This window comes from Cannabis sativa, chromosome 5 (genome assembly GCF_029168945.1).
Source record: "Cannabis sativa cultivar Pink pepper isolate KNU-18-1 chromosome 5, ASM2916894v1, whole genome shotgun sequence".
Classification (NCBI taxonomy): Eukaryota; Viridiplantae; Streptophyta; class Magnoliopsida; order Rosales; family Cannabaceae; genus Cannabis; species Cannabis sativa.
The window spans coordinates 75,979,439-76,007,219 of NC_083605.1; the positions used below are offsets into that span (position 1 = coordinate 75,979,439).

General features: G+C 36.7%; 4 protein-coding genes across 6 annotated transcripts; 1 reads left to right on the forward strand and 3 right to left on the reverse strand.

Annotated features, from left to right (window-relative positions):
* The first annotated feature begins 750 nt into the window (after window positions 1–750).
* LOC115717018 (MYB31 transcription factor31) lies at window positions 751–2,170 on the forward strand. The gene is made up of 2 exons (XM_030645946.2): window positions 751–1,158; window positions 1,284–2,170. The coding sequence occupies exons 1-2, from the start codon at window positions 1,026–1,028 to the stop codon at window positions 2,042–2,044; spliced, it is 894 nt and encodes a 297-aa protein (XP_030501806.2). The 5' UTR covers window positions 751–1,025; the 3' UTR covers window positions 2,045–2,170.
* Window positions 2,171–2,837: 667 nt separating this feature from the next.
* On the reverse strand, window positions 2,838–6,831 carry LOC115717017 (uncharacterized). The gene is made up of 12 exons (XM_030645945.2): window positions 6,589–6,831; window positions 6,233–6,498; window positions 5,601–5,674; window positions 5,401–5,495; window positions 4,872–4,969; window positions 4,683–4,766; window positions 4,520–4,600; window positions 4,325–4,423; window positions 4,132–4,227; window positions 3,957–4,036; window positions 3,435–3,523; window positions 2,838–3,347 (listed from the first exon to the last, which is right to left on the reverse strand). The coding sequence occupies exons 1-12, from the start codon at window positions 6,725–6,727 to the stop codon at window positions 2,995–2,997; spliced, it is 1,554 nt and encodes a 517-aa protein (XP_030501805.2). The 5' UTR covers window positions 6,728–6,831; the 3' UTR covers window positions 2,838–2,994.
* Window positions 6,832–8,266: 1,435 nt separating this feature from the next.
* On the reverse strand, window positions 8,267–10,434 carry LOC115718179 (protein SAMBA). Of its 3 annotated transcripts, none has more exons than XM_030647140.2 (5): window positions 10,278–10,434; window positions 10,055–10,111; window positions 9,494–9,734; window positions 8,965–9,075; window positions 8,267–8,519 (listed from the first exon to the last, which is right to left on the reverse strand). In XM_030647140.2, exons 3-5 carry the CDS (start codon window positions 9,645–9,647, stop codon window positions 8,458–8,460), a joined length of 327 nt encoding a protein of 108 aa, XP_030503000.2. In that variant the 5' UTR covers window positions 9,648–9,734; window positions 10,055–10,111; window positions 10,278–10,434; the 3' UTR covers window positions 8,267–8,457. The 3 variants fall into 3 exon arrangements, with proteins under 3 accessions (XP_030503000.2, XP_030503002.2, XP_030503001.2); XM_030647142.2 differs by having other exon boundaries at window positions 10,055–10,158; window positions 10,278–10,404; XM_030647141.2 differs by having other exon boundaries at window positions 10,055–10,114; window positions 10,278–10,400.
* A 1,815-nt stretch (window positions 10,435–12,249) lies between these two features.
* LOC115715690 (short-chain dehydrogenase TIC 32 A, chloroplastic) lies at window positions 12,250–14,629 on the reverse strand. The gene is made up of 8 exons (XM_030644350.2): window positions 14,133–14,629; window positions 13,810–14,041; window positions 13,627–13,706; window positions 13,403–13,559; window positions 13,236–13,317; window positions 13,003–13,090; window positions 12,852–12,898; window positions 12,250–12,769 (listed from the first exon to the last, which is right to left on the reverse strand). The coding sequence occupies exons 1-8, from the start codon at window positions 14,251–14,253 to the stop codon at window positions 12,566–12,568; spliced, it is 1,011 nt and encodes a 336-aa protein (XP_030500210.2). The 5' UTR covers window positions 14,254–14,629; the 3' UTR covers window positions 12,250–12,565.
* Between the last annotated feature and the right edge of the window lie 13,152 nt (window positions 14,630–27,781).

Consider the following 27,781-nt stretch of genomic DNA (forward strand, 5'->3'; position numbering starts at 1 on the left):
AGACTAGAGAGAGTGATGGGTCAAAATTATTTTGGTACAATAGAATTGGAAGAAATAGAAAGTGAAGCCATTAATGAAAATCCATAGTAGGTTTAGCTTAATACTATTTTCATTAAAAGCTCTGATTAACATGGTGTATATATATATATATGTAGGTTGGTATACATTAATGCAGTTCTAATTTCAACCATCAATAAAGAAGTTGAGTCAATTTTTGTAAACAAAAATAGGTAAAGTGACAACCAAGAACCAACCATTAATTAATGTTACTTTCAGTAATGGTAAACAGCTCAACAATGAGTAAAAGCTCATCACATAAAAACAACATATCAATGGTGTTACAATTATCTCACTTGAGATCTTTACTAATTATTATTATCTCAACATAAACTTTATGATGTATACTAAATTATAAATTATAGAGAAATATCAAAGGGTATTAGTGGCATTTTGCAACAATTGAAGCAAGAACGGGTTTGGATTAAGACGAGTTAGGCCTGTACTTTGGGCTTACCCAACCAAAGCCCAAACTAATATCTTTAAATGACTTTTGACAATACTATATTTTTTTTATAAAGGGTCTAATAATTTTAATTTTTTTTTTCTTTTTTCTTTTATTACTAGTTCTCGTATCAAGTATCGAATCATACATATTACTGTCATTAAGAAAATTAATTTGACAAAGATTTAGTATTATTATATTAAATATAGAATTTGCATCTAAGTGTCACTATTAACAATTATTTGATATTATATATGCATTTTTTTAAAAAAATATTAAGCTTTGGCCACGCAAAGCCTAATGTTGGCAAAATTATTCTCTATCCTTAGACAATAAATGTAATATAATTGATTAAGAGATATGAAATTGAACAAAGACTTTATAGTAACATTCTCTCTCTCTCATAGTATAAAATCTCATAAAGAATAACATGAAGTAACAAACAATTATGTGAGCTTTTATTCTCTTTTATGTTGTTTCAAATCTTAAAACAAAACAAAACAAAACAAAAAAAACTCGAGTAATGGGAAGAACAGCATGTTGTTCAAGATTTGGTTTGCGAAGAGGTCCATGGACACCTAGAGAAGACACATTATTAGTAAACTACATTCAACTTCATGGTGAAGGCCATTGGAGAATTGTTCCTAAAAAAGCTGGTATTATAATAAAACATATCATAACACTTTTGTTTTGTATTTTGTTTCATTAAAATGTTATGTTATGTTTATGTTATGTTATGTTATGTTAATGTTATGTTATGATATTTTTGTGTTATGAAAAGGGCTACTTAGATGTGGAAAGAGTTGCAGACTAAGATGGATGAATTATCTTAGACCAGATATCAAAAGAGGGAATATCACAGCTGATGAAGATGATCTTATCATAAGACTTCATTCCCTTTTGGGAAATCGTTGGTCTCTAATCGCCGGTAGACTTCCTGGTCGAACTGATAACGAGATCAAAAACTACTGGAATTCCCACTTGAGCAAAAGACTCAACACCAACAACAAAGAAAGAACAAAGAAGAAACAACAACAACAACAACAACAACATCACCAACAGCAACAGCAACAGCAACAGCAACAGCAACAGCAACAGCAACAGCAACAGCAACAGCAACAGCAACAGCAACAACAACAACAACAACAACAACAACAACAACAACAACAACAGCAACAGCAACAACAACAACCGACGACTAAGGAGAATGGAGTTTCGGGAAATGGTAAGAAGGTACATTTGCCAAAACCTGTTAAAGTTTCAAAGTATAGTACTACTGCTCATGGAGAAGATTGTGCAGAAGAGGTTTTGAATCTTTATTATAAAGATGGTAACAAAGTTGATGATGATGATGATGATGATGATGATGATTATGATTATGATTATGTAGTCAACAACAACAAAAGTAATAATAGTAATAAAAGTACATCTTTGGACCAAATTTCACATGGTAAAGATGATATGCTAGATAAGATCTTTGAGGAATATCAGCAGCTTCTTCAGGTGGAGGATCATCTTCATTCTAATTTTCTCTTTTTCTGAAGATTCCCAATATATATATAATAATATATATGTGTGTGTGTATAAGGATATCAATACATTCTGTTGAAATTGTGGTTTGTATTGGTGTTAGTTTGTAAGGTATTTATGGATAAGATTTCATGTGCCCATTTCTTTTTCTTTTCATTTAGTTCTTTTATTCTTTGTTTGGAATCATATAATTTTAGTACGGAAGAAAATGATGTCCAAACAAATTCATTTCCACCAATAAAAAAAAAAAACAAGTTCACTTCCTAAATTGTTTTTCAGAAATAGGAACATTTTTTTTTTCTTTAAGTGTGAAATCAAATCCCTTCGATTCAACAAGGAGAATAATTTTTTAATTTCTACTCGAATTAAGATCGAGAAAATAAAGTTTTTCAATAATTGCCTCAAATTTATTCTCAAACTCCACTCATCAAAATATAGAATTACTTATGGGAGAACATGGCGATTTATAACCACTTGAGGCTAACTCAAGTGGCTATAAGAGAGTGCGTGTGTGTTGGAGGTCCTGAGTTCGAGTCCCAAGTTATGTATTGTAATATATAAACGTTTAATTCAAAAAAAAATATATATATATGGCGATTTATTCTTTCACAATAAAATGAAAGATAAAATTAATGATTTATTGGTAGATTAATAGATCATTTCGAATTAATATATACATCTCTGAATTATGTAAAAGAATGAAACTTTGGTACTTTACCGCTAAATCTATTTCATTAAGAATTGATGATTAACAATACGTTGGACTGAAAAATAATGTCTCCAAACCATGACATGAAGGAAAAACTAAACAAAATAAAAAGTTCCATTTGATTTCAAAATTGCCATTGGATAAAGCTACTTATTGTTTAATAGTGTATATTTCATATGGTAAACAATAAATTATACATGAATAATTACAAGGGAAATATTTTGTTTAGTATTTTAAGTTTGCTTTGCAAAATTTAGAAGGGCCATAAGTCTCCCCAAAGTGATCTTCTAGCCTGATGATGTAAAGTTGGGTTCTTACTCTTAGTGACAATAACTCGGTCATATGCGCCTTCTGAGCCGTCTGGTTTAGTTGATCGACAAATGTTCATCGTCACTTGCTTGCCTCTTCGAATAGGTGAAAAGATTATCCTACCCCAACCGCTACCGAGATCAGCAGGTGTTTCTTCTTCATCATCATCATCATCTATTTCATTGATTTCGTCGACATCAGTTGTTTCCATGACATCAGAATCGTAGGTAACTGGATCGGGTTCCTCGTACAGAACAATATCTTGTTGTTGTTGTTGCTGTTGTTTAACTAGATCCTCTGGTCAAAGATCAAAACAAAACATTAAAGAAGTTCTTTTTATTTTGACAAAATACTCAAACAGAAAAAAGGAAAGGAAATGAATACCGTAATCGATTTCTAAATCTTCTGGGTTCCTTTTAGCATGTTGTTCCTTCAATGTATCGAATTTCATACCGTTAAGAGGCCAAGCTTCCCTGGATATTGAAGTTTTAATATTATAAGAATGATAGAGTTTTGATAATTGGATAAGAGTGATTAAATCTACTGTAAAAATCATGTTGGAGTTTGTGTTTTGCAAAAGTTACTCTTTGTTTTCTTAAATGATAAATTGGACACTGTATTTTCTAAAACAATATAAAATAGTATCATGAACCGATTTTTTGCCAAAAATTAAATTTAATAATAATGTGATGTATAGATATTATGACAAAACTGGTTATGTTTTTTTACGTCTATCCGTGTTTATAATTGTTTTCAAGTTAATTATATTAAAGGAAAAAAATTGTCAAAAATTGAATTCAAGGTCCTATTTTGAAGAACACAAAATCTATTCTGTCATTTAACAAATAGTTCAAAAAAAGAATTAACCCTTAAATCTATCAAAAAAAGAAAGTAAGAAGAACTCACTTTGGTCGTTGTCCTCTCCTGAAAACAACATAAGAGAACTTCTCGTCTTCAAAGCCACGCAAAGGCTTACCCTTCGATCGCTGAAGGATGTCACACGAAAATCGAGAGAAAAATCATCAGTTAAACTTGTCACCAGAGAAAAATTAGTTAGTATGGGACGTTAAATGAGAAAAACCTTGTATATACGTTGAATCGATGTCCTCTCCAAGCGCTGAACAAAATGACAGTACGTTCCACCTTTCTCCAACGGGCATGTCCCGTCATGAGCACACTGCAGAAATTGGCAAACAAAGCGATAAAAGACTCGTCTTTGGCGATGAACTAACATCAGAGAAAAATAAGGACTTAAAAAACACTATTCAACTCACAGGAGCAACTATAAATGCACCAGTTTTTTGAGCATCGGCCACCAAATCCTTCTCCTTCGTTGTATCATCATTGGTTCCAATTTTTAGTTTTCTTAATTTCTAAGAAATCATGAAGAACAATTTACACAGAATCAGTCTCTTGTCTATACAAAGCGAATATTTTTCAAAATAACAATTAAAAAAAGGACTTTATACCCTTTTCTCCATCCATAAAATATGTGATCTCATCTGAGAAATGATACTAGACCCTTGTGGTGTTCCGGGTTCAACCAAAACCTATAGATATCATAACGGTAAAGGGAATCAGGCAAAGATGGTCATGTTTAGATTCGATACTAATCATATGTTGAAAACATACCAGAACATCCTTTGTAAGATCCCACAGCTGGCGTACTGTAGTTATTCGGTCCTTCAAAGATGGAATCTCTCCAAGAACATAAGACTTCACCGAAAAACAACAAACAAGTATCATCAAAATGATGCTAAATACATGGTGCAAAGAGTTTATGCAGAAGAAGAATCATCATGCGAATTAATGAATACTTACTGCAATGACAATGTCGTGTTTCCTTTCCGATTTTTTAATGTTTTTGGTAAGAGTTTCAATGCTTTCATAACTATGAATAAGTGGCAAGTTCTTCAAACCTAAAAAATTCATAACAATAAAGGTTAGAGTTTTGCTTGATCAAACAAGCTTATTATAGCATGAAGCAAATAATAGTTGCCCACAATGATGGCATGTCATCAAATTCAATAGCTTTCTTTCAAGCTTTACCATATTAGTTATAATAAAATGATAATCAGACGATTACACGTCGGCGAAAATGATCATGTTGAACACTACATAACAAATTAGTAACTACTGAGCATACCAAATTTTCTATAGCAACTTAAAAAACAAAATATATAATCATAATATAGAACACAGAGCTATATCTTTCTTTTTCTGTAAATGACTCTGTAATTTTCACTAACTAATCATTTCACTTTACACTAATAGCTCCTTGTAGTGTATCATTAGGAAGCATTTCGATAATCTCAAAGAAAATCGATTAATTCATTGGAAAAAAAAAGACCTTGAATAAGGCTCCGGCCTGCACGTTGCATTGATTGAGATGGTTCGATTAAGTTAACTTTCTCCAAGGATTGTGGCCAGACTTCTCTAAGCGCCCTATGACATTCAATCCATAAACATAAGAATCCAACAACTATAATTACAAGTCAATAGCTCATATACTTATCCAAAATACATGATTATTCAGTATATGATCTTCACCAGAAGGCAGAGCCCGTGCCAGCACCAAAATCCAAAACAGTAGAGGGAGAGAAACCAGGTAGCCTTCTACGAACCTGAAGATTGAAAACTAAGCATTCTTTTCTTTTCCATAACATAAGAAACTTCCAAATCCGGTTGCTATAAAGGAACAAACACTATTCAAAGCTAACAGTTTCAATAAATCAAGTGTAAGACTTTTATCAAGGTCTTACATAAATGTTTTAATTGTTTTGTTTAATATATAAGTTGATAAATTATCTTTGTTGTTAATGGGCTTAGCTTCAATACGAAATCTAGTTGAAGCAAAAGTGTGAGTTTATCTTGTCACATTGGTAGGTTTTTGGTTTTGTTTTAGGGATCTAAGGAGGCAAACTTAGTAGGTTAATATTACACTAACAATCTCTACTATTTCTCAATTATCTCAATGAATCAATAATGTATATTTTCTATATCAATTAATTACTCATAGCGTTCTAAATTGTATGCAACTTAGTATCCTAGTGCATTATGAATTCTAACATATGTATCATCATCATCATCTCAGCAATGAACAAAACTCAGTATTTGACACAATAACTTGACATTTCATGAGAAGCCCATATGAAAAAATTCAGTTTTTAAAAGGACATTACCTCCTTAAGAACTCTATGACAAGCAGAGAACACAGCTGGCATACGTGAAGCAACATAGGCAATGGTCTCATCATCTCTATACATGAGACCAATATCACCATAAGAGCTCTGAATCTTCCATCTCTTGGATTGATCCACAGACTTCAAAGGGTCATCAAAAAGCTCCTTAGAAGTGGTAGCCGTTAACTGCAAATTCACGCCCTTGATTTCATTCAACGATTGAGATAAAGACAGGACCTTTCTCTTCATATGAGGTTGTTCTTGCTCTACAAACCAAAACCCAAAACCCAAAATTAACTCTTTCAACACTTATTCAAGATAAATAGATAGAGAAAGAGAGAGAAGAAATTACAGACCTCGGATGTACTTTTTGATAGCTCGACGGAGACGAACGGGAACGACGAGGCAACCCACGGATTGTTTGGCTGCAGAGCGAAGTGTTTCTGGAGTGAAAACCTTTTGGGCAGCCTCGTGGATCACGACGGCTGACGCCATTTTTGGTCAGAAATTGTGAGATTTTACTACTCACCGGCGATGGCTGCTGTTATCAGTGTCGGGGGTTTATTGAGAGGAAGACGACTCGGGTTGGGGTTTTAGGTTCGTTTTGGGCTTCTATTGGGCCCTTCATCCACACACTTTTGGGCTTTTTTGGGCTTTGAAATGGAAAAAAAAAAAAAAAAAGTCTTCATAATATCACATACAAATTTAATTGCAGTAAATATGATATTTCTTTAAAAAAAAAAAAAAACTTAAAAATATAGAATAAATCATCAAAGATAAAAACAATACTATAAAAAACTTAAAAACTCTTATAAATTTTTTACTTATATTATATCAAAACCAGTTTCTTCATGAAAAAACTGATTCTTAATGAAGAAACTAGTTTTTTAATAGAAAGTTTTCTCAAATACGATACATTTAATTTCTCTGATTTATGCTTCAAAAAAAGAGAAAGAAGCTTCAAAACGTTAAATATGAGATTTATAAAAACATTTGTAATGGCAAACCTAAGCCCATAAAAATTCAAAAAAAAAAAATAAAAAATAAAAAACCATAAAAATGGACAAAGTTAAATTCGCCACATTTAAATATAAAGTTTTTAAAATCTCACATTAAGTGTGGTTTCCTCATTCTTTTTCCTGCAACAAATGACCAAATGCAATTATATGTGGGAAATTTACACAAAAGCACTTAAGAAATTAGTAGTGGCAAAACAGATTTCGATACAATATATAAATGTGAACATGACATGATTTTTATGGGTTAAAGTTGAGAAAATCATACATGAGTTGACATGGAATAAAAACGATTTCAACACGACTCGCTTAACACAAATATAACACATTTGACACAATTTTTTCAATTTAAACAAAGTAAAAAATTATTAATAATAATATAACTTGGTAAAAATGTATATTTAGTTATTCAATGTGGATTTAATAAAAATTTAACTTTAATTTTCTTTAAAAATAAATTGAAAATATTTTAAAATTTAATTTTTATTATAAATTAAAAAAACTATATATAAATAGTGTATTTTCTAATAAAATTCTAAATCTATCATTTTCTCATTTCAAGTCAAAGTGAGTCAACATGAACATGACATAATTTTTTACGGGCCAAGTTAGGGTTAAGAAAATTAGACGCTGATCAAAAATAAATTGACACGCCTGACACAAAATATAGAAGTAAATCAAATAAAATATAACACGAACTCGACACGTTTTGCCACCAGTACTTAAGATCACATTTATTTTCACTTTTTCACAGATTTTTTTTTACCTTTTTATAGATTTTTTCTTTTATTTCACATGCGTATAAAATAAAAGAGTCTCGAGTGCTGTTCTATTTGAACTTTATTTTTCAGCGTGTCAAATTTTCTCGAATCTCTCAAAATTTTACATAATATCTTAAATAACTACAACATAAACGATCATAAAAAAATTAGATTAAAAAATTGTCCCAAATATCGAAACATATAAGGGAACATTATGAAAGAATGCTATAACATTTTGTATTGACAAGGAAAAAAAGTCTTTGCTAAGCTAAATTATCTCATTCGACTATAAACATTTGAGAGAGTTCAACAACATTGTTAGAATTGGTGTTTTATAACTTACACACACATATATAAATCTTCACCAAATAAACATACCCAAAAGAAGCATATCCTATAAACAGAGTGAACAAGCAAACCTCTTCTTCTAAGTTGAATTACACAATCATCATTTTGTTGGAGGCAAATTCTTAACATTTGAGATCTCGGTTCGCTTTTGGAGAAAGCCACCTGCAAAAGTAAAGTACTACTGATAGGAACTCATATCCGAAAATGGCTATTAAGCCTTCTCTATTGATACTCAAAAACCGAAAAATACAGAAATTCTAGAATCCCTTAAGCCTCCCGATGAATTTCCACAATTACAAAATAATTCCACACCACAAAATATACCCCAACTACACTCTAGCATAACCCCTCTAATTAGCTTAGTCTATCACTAATCAACAGAGTAGCACACAGTTCTATAATCCACAACAAAAGAGTAGCACATAACCTATCAATCAAGAGCAACCATACCTTATAAACCAAACAAAGTAGTAAACAACCAACTTTTACGAGTTTTAATCCCAATTAGGGAACAAGATTTATATTAATAAATAAAAATCATGGGTTATGATCTGTTTAAGCCTAAGCAGTAGAAAGAAAAGGCTACTCCTTAAATAATTTAACTTACCTTTTCTTGATATAAGGTTGATTCGAGAGACGGGTCCTTCAAACATCCAGTTATCTTCATCTAAAGACTTCACCTCTTTGTTAAGTGCAGCCATTAGATCTGCTTTTATAACTGCAATACAGAATATATAAATCATTCTTCATACTAAATAAAACATAAGAGAGATTGTAGTACTTTTAGGGATAGTTATAAAGACTCATTGGACAACACTACTCAATCCCAGAGCAGAGACCAAGCTATAATATACTAATCAAAGTAGTCAATAGAACTGAATTCTGTCAATGAGAACCTTTACAGAAGCACCCATTCTTCCAACAAAAGTAAAATTTCACCTTAGCTTTAACAAAACCAGTGAAGTAAAATTCACACAAAGTTTGCAAGAATTTATTTAAGTTCATGTAAAAGGGGTTTATTTGATCATCAAAATATAAAACACTCGAAAGAACCTAGTAAATGGCTAAAACCCAAAACCCAAAATGAAATTCGATAAGTAAAGAAAAGAGGAAAGGAGTTTGAAAAGGAAGCTAACCAAGCATGGCTTCATCTTTGCGGTCTTGAATGGAAATAAGATCAGAAGGGAAGTAGAATTCGTCAGTGGACAGAGCAGCATTGCTGCTGCCTCCACCACCACCGACAGTTGCTGTTGTGGAAATCGACGAATTCGCCGGTGATGAGCTATTCATCTCTCTTTCCTTCTTTCTGGAGAGACTCCAATCAGATAATCTTTCTTCCCTTAATAGTGCTTCTATTTCTTCTTCAAAGTCTACACTCTAGATATTCAAATACGTTGAAGATGATCAGTTCATTAATTAGTTCTAAGACTAAAACTCTTGAAAAGATCATGAAATAATTGATAATATAGAATGACAAATACATCAAAGATGATCATAAATTGTAACATTCTTTTTGTTTCATGTTTGAACTAGAACTCTAAATATCAAAGATCATACGAGAAAGTGATTTATAAACATTTCCATACGAAATCATCTTTAATAAAAGTTATACAACAAATTATGATGAGGAAATAATTACATAATTAAACAACTCAAAATTAGGGAAATTCAATCTCAAAATAATCAAAATTAAACACCTGTTTGGATCTTGGAGGAGTGCTCAAATTGCAAATACCAAATCCTTGCTAATGATTCTGCTTTGAAATCAAAAGTGCCCAAAATGAACTCAATCCCAAAAACTCTTCAAAATTCAAATAGGCAGATCAAACTCATAGAGACTTTCTCAACAAATTAAACACAAAATAATTAATTATCGATTCAAAGGCCTTTTGCAAAAATTAAATTAACCAGATTCAATACCTGGTAAAGATTTATGAGAGGAGATGGTGGAGATCGACGCCGGTGATGAGCGAGAGAGATCCACTGAGGTTGAGAGCCGAAGCAATCGCTGATGAGAGGAGACTGAGGCAAAGAGAGAGATGGAACGATTTTGGGCTTTTTGGGCCATTGATGGGCCACTTTTGGGCCTTCTAATTTTTATTTATTTTTTTGATAAATGCTAGTATTATTAGGAATATTTTCATAAATACCTAAAAATGATAAATAGTTTACAAAAAATATTTTGAAGATTTATTTGTTTTACAAAAATACGAATAGTTATTTATACGTTGTTTTAAAAAGTTAAAAACACATTTTCTTTAGTGTCGTTTATTCACGTAAGATCGTTTTCAGTCATATTTGATCAGTCTCTCACTTATCCATTCAATGTCGTTTTCCACATTCTTCTTCTTTTTTTTTTTTTGTGCAAAACGTTTATTCATTTAAGGTCGTTTACTCAGTTGCAGTTTTTCTTATTTATTGTCGTTTTCTCATATTTTTGTATGTCGTTTATTTTAATTCAAGCCAGTAATTAATCATATTTTTGATATTGAGATCTCAATTATTTTAAAAATTGTACAATAATAACAAATAGAAAAAAGTGTGATCAGAGATTTCTCATCTTCGTTATGAGGATTACATTTTTAGATCCACTAGAAGACAAATTATGAGTGATAGTTTTAGATAATATATCTTAATATTATTATTATTATTATTATTTCAGATAGGTTTTTATATATACATGCAGAAAATAATATATGATTTGAAATATTAAATACTATGAAAATAAAGGGTACGTGTACAATGCATGCATGGACGACCAGAGGGTCAGAATATACAAACACATTTCATGTAGATTCGAGTATAATCAATTAATTAAATATGATCATATATATATATATATATATTCACATGGATAATAATAAATTAGATTAAACATATTTATGAGATCGCAATGATTGAAGATAAAAATATACACACGCATACAATATACATACACAATACACATGCATATATATGATTAAGATTTCTCAGTTGTATTATTGTACAATAATATTGAGTATCGATTCTGATCAGAAATATATAACTAGCTTTGGTTTTTTTGGCATTTTACCTAATAGTATAGTAGATGGTATTCTATAATTATTAGTGATTTTTTATATTATTTATTTAATTAATAAAAATACATAACCCAAAACATTAAAAAAAAAATACAGACAATTATTGTGGTACTTGTCTGTTTACTTAAGATGATCTATTAAGATAATTCTATATATTTGTTTTTACACTTTATTCTTAATTTGTTTGCTTTACAAAATTAAAATGTTTATATGGGGCTCCCAAGTCCCACCATATAAAATATGAGGTACGTCAAATATATATGATTAAGTACAATCTATATTATATAATGTTGTGTGTAGAAAATAAAAAATAAAGGAAGTGATATGATCAAACTGTATAGCAGAGAAGAGAGAAAAAGGAAAACGATATATATAATAAACTAATAAATTATCAATAATTAATGCTTTGAAGTTATCTTTCCTTAAACGCATGTACATAGATACAAATATATAAAAAATATATATATATATATGTGTGTGTATATATATATAACAGTCTGGGGCATGTTAGTAGGGTCTCGTATCATCACCTCAATAAAAACCATCAAAGATACTCTTCTAAAAATCAACCTGCCACATGCTACTAACTGGTCCCATTTTTCTTAATTAATTAATTATTAATAATTATAGAATTAATATTATGAAAATATATATTTTATAATCATCAAGAACGTACCCAACTAGGGTTTGCAAGTACCAGCTTTACTTTTTTCTTCAATATATTCATCATCTTTATATGATCTGATTATTATTGTAACATTATTATGCCAATATATAAAATCTACCAATATCACCATCATTATGTGTGTGTATATATATATAACAAAAATAAAAAAGAGAACAACTTGCTTATATATATAATAGAGAGCTTACAAGTACAACTACCCATTAAGGATAAAATTAATACTACTTTAGAACAATATATATATAGGTAGATATATAATATATATATATATATCATATCATACGTACACACAATCATACAATACAAGCAAGTCCACCTTAATTATAATAATATATATTTCTAGCTGTCTAAATCGTATATTCTCCCAGTTACATATTCCTTCTCTCTAATTTTTTTTTGTCTTTCTTCATAGTCAAATATTAATAATATCTATATATATATAAATAAATATTTTCTATGTATTATTATATTAAATTTGTAAACGTGGCAAGAGATGATTTGTTGTCCATATTAGAAACCATGATTTCAGAAGCACACCATAACCTATTCGCTTCTTTTAAATTAGAAGCTCTCTTACACGACGTCGTTTCATTACAATCCGCAAAATACTTTCCACTCACATTTTTCACCTTTGGATTTGTTGCAACATAACATGTCGTTGCTGCTGCCTATTTATTATTAAATAAATAAATAAATAATATTACAAATAAAAAAATAAAAATACAATTTATTTTATTTAATTATTTTTACCTGAGGAATAGTCTTTAAGAGTTTAGAAGCCAAGAAGAACACCAAATCTATAGAAATATAATAACAATAATAACAAATTAATTAAAAATGATCCAATCTAATCATCTGGATAAAGCTAATTAATTAGTAATTAATTAATAATAATTAGTACCTGTAATAAGACCCTCACGTTCTCTGGTGAGTCTTGTCCTCACGATTCCCGGGTGTACACAGTTTACAGTCACATTAGCTTCCATTTTCTGTATCAATTATTATTATTTTTTAAATAATAATAATAATAATGAAACAAAACAAATAACACTTTTTTTTCTTTCCAATAATAATAATAATAATAATTAATTAATTAATTAAATTTGTCTTTAAAATGATTGATCAAATAATTACCTTTAGTCTCCTTGCGAGTTCCTTCGTGTGTAGAACATTAGCAAGTTTCGAAAGCGCATACGCACGTGTGGGATCATAATGTCTGATTAATTAACACAAATCACAAATTAAACCACTAATTAATCAAGTAATATTAATAATAATTTTATTTTCTTTCAATTTCTCACCTATTGTTTCGGCTAATCTCGCCGATATATCGGATTGTATCGCCGGTAAACCAGCCGTGTATAGTGGACGAAACGTTCACGATTCGGCCTTGGATTCCCGAAACGTTAGCCGTTTCGATCATATTCTTTAGTAAAAGTTTTGTCAGTAGAAAATGACCTGAAAATAACAAAATCATAATTAATTAACTGATTAATTTAAATTAATAATTAATTAATTTAAGTACCTAAATAATTAGTGGCGAAGGTCATTTCGATTCCGTCTTCAGAAATTCCATGCTCGTGCGCGAACTTTCCGGCGTTATTTCTGCCATTATTATTATAATTTTCTTACTTATTTTCTTTCCATCCAAACAAACAGGTAATAAAAAAACTAAAAAGAAAGTTGAACAAGTCAAAATGAAAATTACATGAGGAGATTAAGAGGTAACCGAAGAGAATCAAACTCAGTAACGAATCGACGAACAGAGTTAAGAGAGCTAAGATCGAGAGCCATAACGACGATCTCCGAATCAGGATACTCAGACAAGATTCGCGACTTTGCTTCTTCCGCGGCTTTAACATTCCGAGCTGGAAGAATCAACCTCGCGCCGCGCCGCGCCAAAACTTGAGCCGTCTCCGCTCCGATTCCTGACGTAGCTCCTAATTCAAAAATCAAAAAATTAAAAAAAAAAAAGAAGAATAATCATCATCATCATCGACTTGTTTTTTAATGATTATGAATAATTATTACCAGTAATAATGGCGGTGAGAGATCGTAGATCAGAGTTCTGAGTAACTTCTTCGGCAGTAGACTTGGAGCCGAAACCGCTTGCTCCGACTGAGCCGATCAAGTACTTTACCGATTCGAGCATTTTTGAAATAATTTGATAGGCAAAAATGTAAAGATTCTTTTTCTATTTAAGAAGAAGAAGAAGAAGAAGAAGAAGGTGTTAATTGTGGTGGGAAAATAGCGAGAGTAGGAAGAGAGTGTCAGAAGAACAGAAGTTTTTTTAGCTTAACGACGCCGTTTTGCATTAAACGCAGAGCGGGCACACAGTTCTAGCTATAGGCTGCTCCGCTTAGCATTAAAACTCTTTTCAGAGAAAGAAAAGCTGGTTTAGTACGGTACTGTGTTGATGAGAAAAAAATATATATATAGAGAGAAGGGATTAGCTTTTATTTTTATTAGTGGAGAATCAAAAGAGAGAGAGGATTATATATTTGTCTTTGTGATTGAATATGTGGTTATTAAGTTTTTTATTTAAAAAAAAATGGATGATTAGGTTTTAATTAGTTTTTTAATCTTTTAATAATTAAGAAATAATGAGTGGGTAATTTGAAACTCTGACCTGGATTATTTTATTTAGTAATTAGTAAGATATATTATTTGTTATTGTGTTACAATTTATTATTACAAATTTTAAATTATGACACTTGTATTTTTGCATTAAACATACGAACATAAAATGCATATACACATGAAAAAATATATATATATATTCTAAAAATAAATATACATATTCCCATAAATCATAATTCTTCGTTAAATTAATCTATATATTTTTATTTTTTATATGAATGTATACAAATTTTATAGTTTAGAGGGAATTTTGGTAATAAAATAAAATTCAGTGGGCAAATAGTTCAACGAGTACAAATTCTATTTATTATATTGTTGCAAATTTCGAACTCCTTTAAAATATTTAAACACGAGGTGTCTTCTTAAAAATAATTAGTCGCTTTCAAAATTAGTTATCTATTTAATTACAATAAATATTCTTAACGTATTATTTTTGTTGTAATTTTTTTCATCTTATTTTATTTATTAATTTTTTGTCAAATTAAGTAGATTATTTAACTTATTTTACTAATTCTGTTATTAATAAAATTATACAATTTTTCAAAAAGAAAATCAAGTAATATAGTAGTATTTATTTTTTTGATCTAAGTCAAATATTGTATGTATAGTTTTTTAGTACATTTTTCTTAAAAAAATGAGATTTTAATATTTAATTATGTGATTGATTGGGACAAGATATCGTAAAATACGGTTGTTTAATTTTTGGTATAGATTATTAGTAGATATATACATCCTCAGTTTTGAGTTTGACCGTCAAATAATAAAAAAATTATGAAACTAATTAATTATCATTATTATTTTAGTACGTAAATTGATTAGACTAGTTAATTTGTGACAAGTGCCAATAAAAATAAATTAATATATATGTTATGAAATAATGTTGGAAAATGGTCAACTCAACCACCACCATGTTTTATTTATCTATTTTTAATTGGGGGTTAAACTATAGCAAAAGTAAAAATAATTAGGTTTAAAATGGTTGGAAATTTCTATGTAATATCAAGAATTTATAATAATTTGACATATCTTTTACAAAAAATTACTAGAAAAAAATGTTATTTATCCAAACACTTTTTTACACATTGAATTTAATTTATTATTTTTAAGGAATGTAATTAATCAAATTAAGAGATTAAGAGTACTATTTAGATTCGATCCAATTATATATTAATTAAATGCTTAATTTTACCATCTAATTTAATTTATTTCAATCATTTAATCGATCCAACATTGGATTAGATCGATTCCATTTATATTTCTTGTCTATTTGATTAATTTATATTTATCAAATATTTTAATATTTTAAATACATTAATATTTGTTAGATTGAATCGATCTATCCAATAAAAATATAATATTAATTTTTATGTATGCATATATTGGTTTTTTTTTTTACTTATAACAAATTAAATTACTCACTTAAATTAAATGCAAAAATATTACTTCGTCCAATTTGATGTTGAATGTTGTTACTGATATTTCGCAACACCAAAAAGTACAATTTAACTGGAAAAAGAGAGAATTATTTGAGAGATGATAAATGCGAGTATTCGACCTAGAATGGCGAGTACTCGAATTAGGAATGCGAGAGTAAACAACAAAGCTGGAAAAATAGATGAGACGGTGAATTATAAAGTGGTTCGCCGATTTCGTTCTGCTTAGTCCACTGTAGCAAGGGATTCGTAGGTGCATTTTCACGGTGGATCACCCCTTTATATACAAAGCAGGTGCCCAATCGGTTACATGAGGATCACATTTATTGTTAATCCATTATTTACACATTGAATTGCAATGACTAAACTCAAACAACGTTAACATTAATAAATGTATGACAGTTACTGAATTCATCAACGTATGCGTCTTTCGCATCTGCGAGTTGACCGTTCATGTTCCGTCTGTTGAGCTCGTAGGATCGCACATACGTTTGGAACGTCTGCGTCCTTAAGTAATCGCCCGTTTATAGACATCGCATGTTGAAGCTGGTAACATCTGGACATGCGAACTTATATTGGTCTGTTAGGGCTGTTGGGTCGGAAGGACCAAAAACTACCTCATAGGGCATCGGTCTCCATACTCGTCGCGGAGGTATGGAGGGAGACACTCGCACATGTTCTGACATATGCGAGTTGGGTCTACCCCGCATGATGAGGATTATGGTTACGCGGTGTGAACTAGGTCGCACCCGCGACATCTCGCTGGTTTTATCCTGGGCGAGGTCTAAACTTCGAGAATGTCTCTCCGGGACATTTCAGCTTTCATTGGGAATCTGAATACACGTGTCCTTTTAAAGAGGAGTCCGGTCTCGAGTTTCCAGGTGAGAGAAATCTCACTATAACACATGCCCCTAGTTTCGCGACGTGACTAGTGCGGTCACTGAGGGAAACTATTGCTCGAGAGACAGGTGAAAGGTTGTCACGAGGAGGTGACCTTTTGGTTGTCCCATCGAGGGTTTCGAAAAATGACGGCTGTAATGATTAATTTTCATTATCTCTAGGATGCCACGTCACAAAACCCTTCGGTTTTCGTGTAGGCGTGGCCATAATTGGCCGTTAGATTGAGTGACCTTAGGCATTCTGACTGCCACGTGTCACGATCCCAATTAATAAGGGATATGGGTATTTAAACGCTTTGATACGAATCAAATTTCCCATTTTTCCCTCTTTTCTCCTAACTTCCCTCCAGTGCATATACTTCAGACAAAATCCACTCCTAGATTTTCTGCCATTTTCCACAACACTTTCATCCTCAGAAGTGATCGAGAATTACCGCAGGGATCAAAACTAAAGGTTAGCTTCTAAATCACTGCATTTTCGCTTTCTGTTTTTGGAGATAATGTGCTTTGTTTTCTGGATTGGGATGTTTTTGAAAACTTTTAGGAGTGTATGCTAGTGGGTATTTATGTGTTCTGGGTTCATAAAACTGGGCAACATTCATAGTGTAGGACCTGTAGACTGACATAACCGTATACAATTCATAGGCACTAATCCACGCCTCGAATGCTCGCGGACATTCGGATGAACAACTTGAATGTTCGCGGGTATTCGGTTGAACAGCTTGAATAATCGCATCTTTCCAAGACTTATTTCCGCTTTAACTGTTGACTAGACTTTTTAGAATCTTTACATTGTCGCGGGCTGAGTGGTGAGAGCATTGATTGCCATTCCAAATGGTGGGTGTGTCACAGTATTCTAATGGCCATATATTCGAATATATGTCCCTTGAGATACTGAGATACACCCAGCCATTTGTTGACGTGCGTCAATACTCGAATGATCGTACTCTTTGGTTGGTAGGTTGTCTCGAAACGGTGGGTGTCTCGCAGTAACTTCAGGGTTATGCTCGAAAATGCATACTCCTTGAGTCACTGCGATACGCCCAGCCGTTTCTGGAGGTATACCGCACAACCAAGGATGCGTGAAATACTCGCCCAAAGATAGTTACATCTCTTCTCGCATGCTGATAGGAGGGTCAGTGTTCGCCTGACTTTCTTGTCGAATGCGACTTTTATACTTTACTGCGGGTGAGATCACTTACCTTTATTTTTTCACACATCCATCACGCTGAAAAGATCTTCTATCTTTCAGATGAGCGATCTATCGGACAGCCAGCAGCTCGGCTCAGGAGGTCGCGCTTTTGACGGGGAGTCGTCACAAGAGAGAGACAGTTTTCTCCCTACGGACATCTCCGAAATGGAGGCTGCAGAGATAGAGTTAGGTCCGATGTCTTCTGTAGACATCGAGAGGATGGTACAGGAGCTCGCTGAACCTGGGACAATCGATATCCGGGATAGCGAATCCACAGTGTCAGCACGCGACTACCTCATCCATACGAGACACGCTCCCGACATCGAGGTCGAGGAGGTGGAGGAGGAATGGACTACTCCGGTCCGCGAATCAGGTGAGGAAGAAGAGGAAGCGGAAGGGAGTGGGACGGACTCAGTCGATGACTCCCAATTGAACGAACCTTTCTCATGCGAAGACCTAGTCTCGAGAGTCGTCAAATCTGACTTCACTACCTTTGTGAGGTTGAATTTGCTGCGACTCGCGTTTCAAAGTCCCAAACCCTCTCAGAGAGCGCATCTTCCGTTCACCAACCCTGCGATCATCCCTACGGAGGATGTGGTCATCTCAATACCCATTCTTCGATGTGGTGTATCGGTCCCGTTTCATCCTTTCGTCGCAGCAATTCTCAGACGTTATGACGTATCGCCTTTTCAGCTAACACCCAACAGTTATCGCACTGTTCTAGCATTCTATGCGATGTACATGGAATATGCCCACAGGGCTCCGTCAGTAGAGGAGTTTAGTTACTTCTATGACATAAAGAGCGTGGGTCTTCATAATGGCTTCTTTTGCTTTAGTAAATGGGCGACTTCTGAAATAAACGGTATTGAGGGGATGGTCTCGAACATGGGCGATTGGAAGTCAAAATGGTTTTATATTTTTAAGGTTCCTGGGATCAGGACTGACTTTAATCGCAGACCCAGTATGTCGCATTTTTGGTGACTTAGATAAAACCTGTTACTTTGCTTTTCGAGATCTTTTGCTAACTCGTTTTCTTTGTTGTCATCGCAGATAGACCAGCCCGACCAACGCTTGACGTGAATAAGAAGGGAGTAGCTGAAATTCTTGGGAGTCTTCCGGTACAAGATCGCGACTGGCGATTGCTTTGTACGACTGCCAAATTGCGAGAACATAAACTGATCCCTGAGAATGCGAGTCTTCAACGGGAGCCAGTATATAAGGAACCTTCTGAGAAACAGCAGGAGCGGATAGATAAACGTCTCTCTAAGCAAACTCCTCGACAAACTTCAGGTAACACGTCCTTTTGCTATAAATTGACGGGTAGGATTGTAATTTTTACTTATCTGTTCTCTGTACTTGTAGACATGACTTTCTTGAAGTCTGCCCCTGTCCTGAAGATTAAGCAAAAGGGTGGAACACCAGCGACTTCGCCGGTCGTTGCCCAGAAGAGGAAGAGCGATGTGATGACTTCGCTTGCTGCAGATTCCTCCAAGAAGTTGGCTAAGACTACCCAGGACAAGGGGAAGAAAGTCGTCATCGACTCTCCTGTTCGTGCTCGCGACTTTCTGGCCATGCAGGAAAAATTACTGGCTGAGATTCCTTACGAGGATCTTGCTTCTCGGTCTACTGAACTGGCCGTGCAATCCATGGCTTTGTTCATGAAAGCCGCGGCTACTCCTTCGAAGGAAACTGATTCGTTGAAGAGGCAGAACGTCCATTTTCAAGAGAACATAAAGAAGCTGAAGCAGGAGGTGGCGAGGATGGAGGAGCTTAACAAGGCCAAGGAGAAGGAGCTCGAGGAAGTCAACAGGGCAAAAGAACAGGTGGAGCTCGAGCTTAAGAAGTCGCAGGACACAATCGCTGAGATGGCTCGCGACTTGGAGGCTGAGAAAGAGAGTGGAAAGAAACAGTACGATCAGGCTGTGTCTGACTACATTTACACTACTCTTTCCAAGGTCCCTGACTTCGACTTCTCGCTGCTTGGAGCCGAAGCTGCAGAAATGGCTGAACAATTTCGTGCGATGTCTCCCACCCAGACTCAGGGTAACCTTCCTGATGAAACCGAGGGAGTACAGGCTGAAGAAGTCGAGAATGAAGTCGTGAGCAAGATCGCAGACGAGGCTGCTCCTGATGAGACTACTCCCATCGTTCCAGGCGTTTGATTATTTTCTATCTTATGTTGTTGTTTAATTTCACTCTTACTCTCTTTTTTTTTATATATGCGGTACACGGGTACTCGCACTTCTGTACTTGGGGAATTTTATCTTACTTTTGGACAACTTTCTATCCTCGCAGGGATAGCTTACGTTTTAATATTTACGCAGTACACGGGTACTTGCGATTATATATATATTTAACTTTGATCACAGCTTGGTGTGAATGCGATTATATTTAACTTTGATCACAGCTTGGTGTGAATGCAATTATATATATGCGACTTTTAATTACAGCTTGGTGTAATAAAGTAAGAAAAACTCGGTAAATTAAATTACTCGAAAAACTTAATAAGTAATTTTATTCAAGCAATCAGTAATACATGCGGGTACCATGCCCCTATACTTAGGAAGTATTTTGAACAAAAAATATCTAAGTATAAGTACTCGAATTATCATAACTGAATAACGCGAATATTACTGATAATAAAATTTCAAGCTCTCGCTATTCCATGCTCGTGGAATCGCGGTTCCATCGAGTGTTGCGAGTCGATAAGTGGCATCACCAATTTGATCTGCGATTTTGTATGGTCCTTCCCAATTGTCTCCAAAGACCCCGTGGGCTGGAACTTTGGTATTTGGCATTATTTTTCTAAGGACCAAATCTCCTACTCGCAGAGGTTTTATCTTTACTTTCGAGTTAAAGTACCTTGCTGTTCGTTGTTGATAAGCCGCGTTTTGTAGTTGCGCTTTATCACGCTTTTCTTCTAAAAGATCAAGGCAAAACAACTGATTCTCGCTGTTCTGCGAGATATCGAAAGCATCTCTGCGCAAGGATCCTGCCCCAACTTCTACTGGTAACATGGCCTCGCACCCATAAGAAAGTGAGAAGGGTGTTTCGCCAGTTGTAGATCGAGGGGTTGTATTGTAAGACCATAGGACTTGCGGTAATTCATCTGGCCATGCCCCTTTGCGGTCTTCTAATTTTCCTTTTATGGTGTGCTTAATTATTTTGTTGACTGCTTCAGTCTGTCCATTGCTCTGCGGGTAAGCGACTGCAGAAAAGGCTTTTTTAATTCCTAAATCATCGCATAGCTGTCGCATCTCTTTACAGTCAAACTGTTTTCCATTATCTGAAATGAGCTTGTGCGGAATGCCAAAGCGACAGATGATGGAACTGTAGACGAACTCGCGCAACTTCGTTGCTGTGATGGTCGCGAGTGCTTTCGCTTCAGCCCACTTTGTGAAATAGTCAACCGCGACTACAGCATATTTGACTCCGCCTTTTCCCTTGGGCAACTCGCCAATTAAGTCAATTCCCCATATTGCAAAGGGCCAGGGACTCGTGATAAAATGGAGGTTACTCGGGGGCTGGTGTGTGTAAGTGGCTATTCGCTGGCATCTATCACACCTTTTTGCAAATGCGAGGGCATCTTGTCGCAATGTTGGCCAGTAATACCCCTGTCGCATAATTTTTAAGGCAAGGGAATTACCTCCAGTATGACTGCCACAAATTCCCTCGTGTACTTCACGCAGTATGTAACCGCAGTCATCTCCACTGATACATTTGAGAAGTGGCTGACTAAAACTTCTGCGATACAAGCTCTGGTCATATATCACATAGCGGGCTGCTCGTTGTCGCAATTTCCTTGCTTCTATTTTATCATTAGGTAATAGCCCCTTGTCGAGGTATGCGAGGATAGGGGTCATCCAGGTAATCTCCTGAACGTCATCGATCTCCATGATTGTTTCTCGATCTATGGTTGGATGAGACAATACGTCTACCGGAATTACATCGAGTAGTTCGGCTTCTCTAGTGGAGGCCAGTCGGGCCAAGGCGTCTGCATGGACATTTTGAGTACGCGGTACTCGAGACACAACTACATGTTTGAACTTCTGCATGATTTCGCGAACGATGGCTAAGTATTTAACCAATCTTCCGCCTCTCGCTAGGTATTCTCCACTTACTTGACATACCACGATTTGAGAGTCGCTAAATGCTTGTAGGTATTCGACTTTCATCTCGAGAGCCAATTTCAGACCTGCGATTAAAGCCTCATACTCGGCTTCATTGTTAGATGCAGAGAATTCGAAACGTAGAGCAGCGTGTACCTTGAAATTATTGGGACTGATTAACAATATCCCACTGCCAGAACCTTCATTATTTGAGGCCCCATCGACATACAATGTCCATACCTCTTTGTCTATCACGGCGATATCATTTCCACCCTCTACAACCGCTACCTCTGTGCTCGGGAACTCAAGTATAAAATCTGCTAGGGCTTGCCCCTTCATCGCGGTTCTTGGTTTATTCTTGATGTCGAACTGACTCAACTCTATAGCCCACTTTAATAATCTCCCCGATGCCTCTGGCTTTGCCAGGACCTGTCTTAAGGGGAAGTTTGTCAAAACTTCAATGCTGTGAGCCTGGAAATAAGGTCGCAATTTTCTTGAGGATATTATCAAGGCAAAAGCTAGTTTCTCCATCTGGGGGTAACGCGTCTCGGCGTCCAATAACCGCTTACTGACGTAATACACCGGGTGCTGGCGTCCTAGGTCCTCGCGAACAAGTACTGAACTGATCGCATACTCGGAGACTGCTAAATAAATAGACAAGACCTCTCCGGGCAACGGTTTTGAAAGAATGGGAGGTTGCCCCAGATGTGCTTTTAACGCTTGAAAAGCCTTCTCGCATTTCTCGTCCCATTGAAACTTCTTGTTACCCTTCAGGATCTGAAAAAACTCTTTACACTTGTCAGAGGATCTGGATATGAAGCGGTTTAAGGCCGCGACTTTACCTGTGAGGCTCTGAACCTCTTTTGGCTTAGTCGGAGACGGCATTTCTACCAACGCTCTAATCTTCGCAGGATTGGCTTCTATTCCTCGCTGATTCACCATAAAACCGAGGAATTTTCCGGAACCCACCCCAAAGACGCATTTTAAGGGGTTTAGACGCATCTTATATCGTCGCAATATGTCGAACATGGCCTGCAAGTGCGTGATATGATCCTCCGCATGTTGCGACTTTACGAGCATATCGTCAACATATACCTCCATTGTCTTTCCAATCAAATCTGCGAATATCATATTCACTAGCCTTTGATAAGTCGCACCTGCGTTTATTAAACCAAAAGGCATGACCTTGTAACAGTATAATCCTCGATCAGTAATGAACGAGGTATGTTCTTGGTCTGGTTCGTACATCGGGATTTGATTGTATCCCGAGTATGCATCCATGAAGCTTAAAAGTGCGTGGCCTGCAGTGGCATCGACAAGCTGGTCGATGCTAGGAAGAGGAAAGCTGTCTTTGGGACAAGCTTTGTTCAAATCCGTAAAGTCAACGCATGTGCGCCATGAGCCATTGGGCTTTGGCACGAGTACCGGATTGGCTAACCAGTCGGGGTAAAATGACTCCCGTATAAAGCCGCAGGCAAGGAGGCGGTCAACTTCTTCTTTCAGCGCTTGGTACCTCGCGGGGTCCATTTTGCGGCGCTTTTGTCGGACACCTCGCACTTCGGGGTCAATGTTCAAGCGATGACACATGACCTGTGGAGATATCCCGACCATATCTCAATTGTGTCTTCCGCGGCTTGGGCTGCGGCGGTGTGATCAAGGATTCTCGGATCCAAATCCGGCTTGTCTATGTGCGGTACCTCCTCGATCTTGAGGATCTCCTGGCGAGGTGGTGGTGCGTCCAAAAGGTGGATAACATTCACTGTCCTTTTTTCTGCGAGCTTGACAGCTGCATTGTAACATTCTCGAGAGTCAGATTGGACTCCCCTCACTGACCCTACTCCAGAGGGAGTAGGGAACTTCATGGTTAGATGATAGATCGAAGTCACGATCTTCATCTCCTTCAGAATTGGCCGTCCAATTACGGCGTTATATGCTGAGTATTGATCAATTACTGCGAAGTCGGCCATCGACTTGGCGATTCTTGGCGATTCCCAAAGTGATTGGGAGTTTGATCATCCCTTTGATGGCTATGACATCTCCCGTGAAACCGTAGATGCTCGATGTCATTGGCCGCAAATCTTTTTCTTGCAGCCCCATTTGCTTGAAGGCTTGGAAGTTCAGTAAATTCACTGAACTTCCATTGTCGACCAATATGCGATGGACATTGTCTCCACCTATATTGGCGACTATCACAAGTGCGTCAGAATGCGGGTGGTGGACCCATCTCGCATCGCTCTCCATAAAGACAATGTCCTCGCATTCTCTCTTGAAGAGCTTCTCTGGCCGTTCACCAAGATTGTTCACATTGGTAAGCGGCTTCTCTTTGGCTTCTTTGGCATATCGTTCTTGTGATTTGCGAGAGTCGCCTGCGATGTGAGGTCCTCCGATTATAGTCAGGATATTGCGAGGTGCTCTGGAGCCACTCGCATTCTGGTTTTCTTCCTTGTCATCCGCTCGGGGGTGACTTTCCTCGCTCCTTTTATACTTGTCGAATTTTCCCCTTCTGATCAGTTCTTCAATTTCGTCCTGCAAGACCCAACACTCAAGGGTAGTGTGGCCGATATCCTTGTGGTACTTACAGAACTTTTTGGGGTCTCTTCGATCGCGATTTCCCCTGATGGGGGGTGGCTTCTTGAATACGCCGTTCCTTTCCTCAACCGCATAAATGTGGTCTCGAGGTACGGCAAGTTCGGTATAGTTGACGAAGCGAGGTCCTCCTTTTCTTTTGGGTGAGGACTCCTTTTTTGGAGGCGACTTGGCCAACTTCGGGCTCCGCGGTTTGCGTGGGCTGCGTCTCCTGGGGCTTCGGCCCCTGGAATTCTTTCCTCGCGGGCTGCGGGACCGCGACCGCGGTATGGGTGATCGCCGCTTGTTCTTGCCCTTCTCCAATTCTGCCAAGGAGTTCTCGATCCTCTTATGAGGTTCGGCCATGGCGAAGAATTCTACCAAGGATTCTGGCCTGCGGGCCTGTAGCTCTTTCCAAAAGTCGGTTCTTGGCAAGACACCTGTTATTAACATACAAACAAGCGAAGACTCGGGGGCCTTCTCAACTTTTGTTACTTCAGCGTTAAAACGCTTGAAGTAATTCTGTAAAGACTCACCAGGTTCTTGCTTGATGTTCGCCAAAGTCGTATAGGGTGGCCTATACGTCATTGTGGCCTGGAAATGTGTGAGAAACAGATCGACGAAGTTCTCCCATGTCGATATTGATGCCTCTGGTAATTGGGTGAACCAATCATGGGCATTCTCCTCGAGTGTGGCCGCGAGAATGCGACACTTCGCGAGTTGTGGCACCTGGTCCACTTCCATTATGGTGTTAAATTTTTCTAGGTAGTCTAACGGGTTAGAAGTACCTTTATATTTGAGGGATTCGGATAAACGGAACCCCTTTGGAAGTTGGGCCTGTCGCACTTCTGCGGTGAAGGGCGAGGTGCCGTGCAGCTTGTATATGGGCTTACGTTGCTGCTCGAGCATCTTCAAAGCTTGCAGAAGCATACTTTGGTCGATTCCTCCTGTCGCGGGAGGCGGAGTTGCTACAACAGTGGGGCTCGCGACCCGCGCGGCAAGGTTCGAAGGGATATTAATCCCAGTGGTCGCGATCGGCGCGATGGGCGGGTTGTTAACTGTGTTGACACCCTGATCGCCCGTGTGGGGATCATGGAGCGTCTCCGTGTTATGTGGGCCGCGGGAGCGCGCCCTAAAGACTGCATTGAGATGATCACGCAGATCACCTCGGTGTACACGGTAGCGTCCTCCTTGCTGTGTCTGCACAGAGCCAGACCTCGTATACCTGCTTGGAGTACGGTCATGCGAGGAGGAAGAGGCTGACTCTGCGTCGTTATCCCGAGGGTGACGACTGCGAGGGTTGCGGCGCTCAGGATCCTCGTCGGTGTGTGCGCTCTGGTTAGGTAACCTTGCGTATTGGTCTCTTGACGTCAGGTGATTCAAGTCCAAGACTTCAGGATCAGTTCGTCGTTCCCTGCGTGCATGGTTAGTTTGACGTCTAGAAACCGTTACCTGAGGATTTTCGTTACGAACGGCAGGGACCCGAGGAGGGCGTCGAGCTCGGCTCTGGCCATCCACCTCGGCTTGTAGTGCTCGCAGCTGATCCTGGATTGCGGCGTATTGATCTGTCGTGAGCTGGACCACTCCTTCGGACACGACCGCCGGGGTGACAGGGGGAAAGTGCATGGTTGCTGGTGGTGTGGACGTGCCTCCGACTTGAGGACCAGTTGTTTCTGGGAATAGGTTGAGTGGTCTGATGTTGTTCCTCCCTACCCCGCCGTTGATGACGTCTACAGGTGGCACTCCGGTTCCAGGCAATGGTACGCTCATCGTTCCAATGTTGATGGATTCATTGTTAGCCCCGTTAGCGTGATTTCCAGCCATGTTGAGTGATGTTCTTTGAATGTGAATAGAATCTTACAGTCGTGTTCCCACAGACGGCGCCAAATGTTGTTACTGATATTTCGCAACACCAAAAAGTACAATTTAACTGGAAAAAGAGAGAATTATTTGAGAGATGATAAATGCGAGTATTCGACCTAGAATGGCGAGTACTCGAATTAGGAATGCGAGAGTAAACAACAAAGCTGGAAAAATAGATGAGACGGTGAATTATAGTGGTTCAGTCAGATTTCGTTCTGCTTAGTCCACTGTAGCAAGGGATTCGTAGGTGCATTTTCACGGTGGATCACCCCTTTATATACAAAGCAGGTGCCCAATCGGTTACATGAGGATCACATTTATTGTTAATCCATTATTTACACATTGAATTGCAATGACTAAACTCAAACAACGTTAACATTAATAAATGTATGACAGTTACTGAATTCATCAACGTATGCGTCTTTCGCATCTGCGAGTTGACCGTTCATGTTCCGTCTGTTGAGCTCGTAGGATCGCACATACGTTTGGAACGTCTGCGTCCTTAAGTAATCGCCCGTTTATAGACATCGCATGTTGAAGCTGGTAACATCTGGACATGCGAACTTATATTGGTCTGTTAGGGCTGTTGGGTCGCAAGGACCAAAAACTACCTCATAGGGCATCGGTCTCCATACTCGTCGCGGAGGTATGGAGGGAGACACTCGCACATGTTCTGACATATGCGAGTTGGGTCTACCCCGCATGATGAGGATTATGGTTACGCGGTGTGAACTAGGTCGCACCCGCGACATCTCGCTGGTTTTATCCTGGGCGAGGTCTAAACTTCGAGAATGTCTCTCCGGGACATTTCAGCTTTCATTGGGAATCTGAATACACGTGTCCTTTTAAAGAGGAGTCCGGTCTCGAGTTTCTAAGTGAGAGAAATCTCACTATAACATTGAATGTATTTGAATTTTTAAGCAGTTCATCTAACATTCCATTCGATCACAATAAAACATCTAATATTTATGCCCACTCT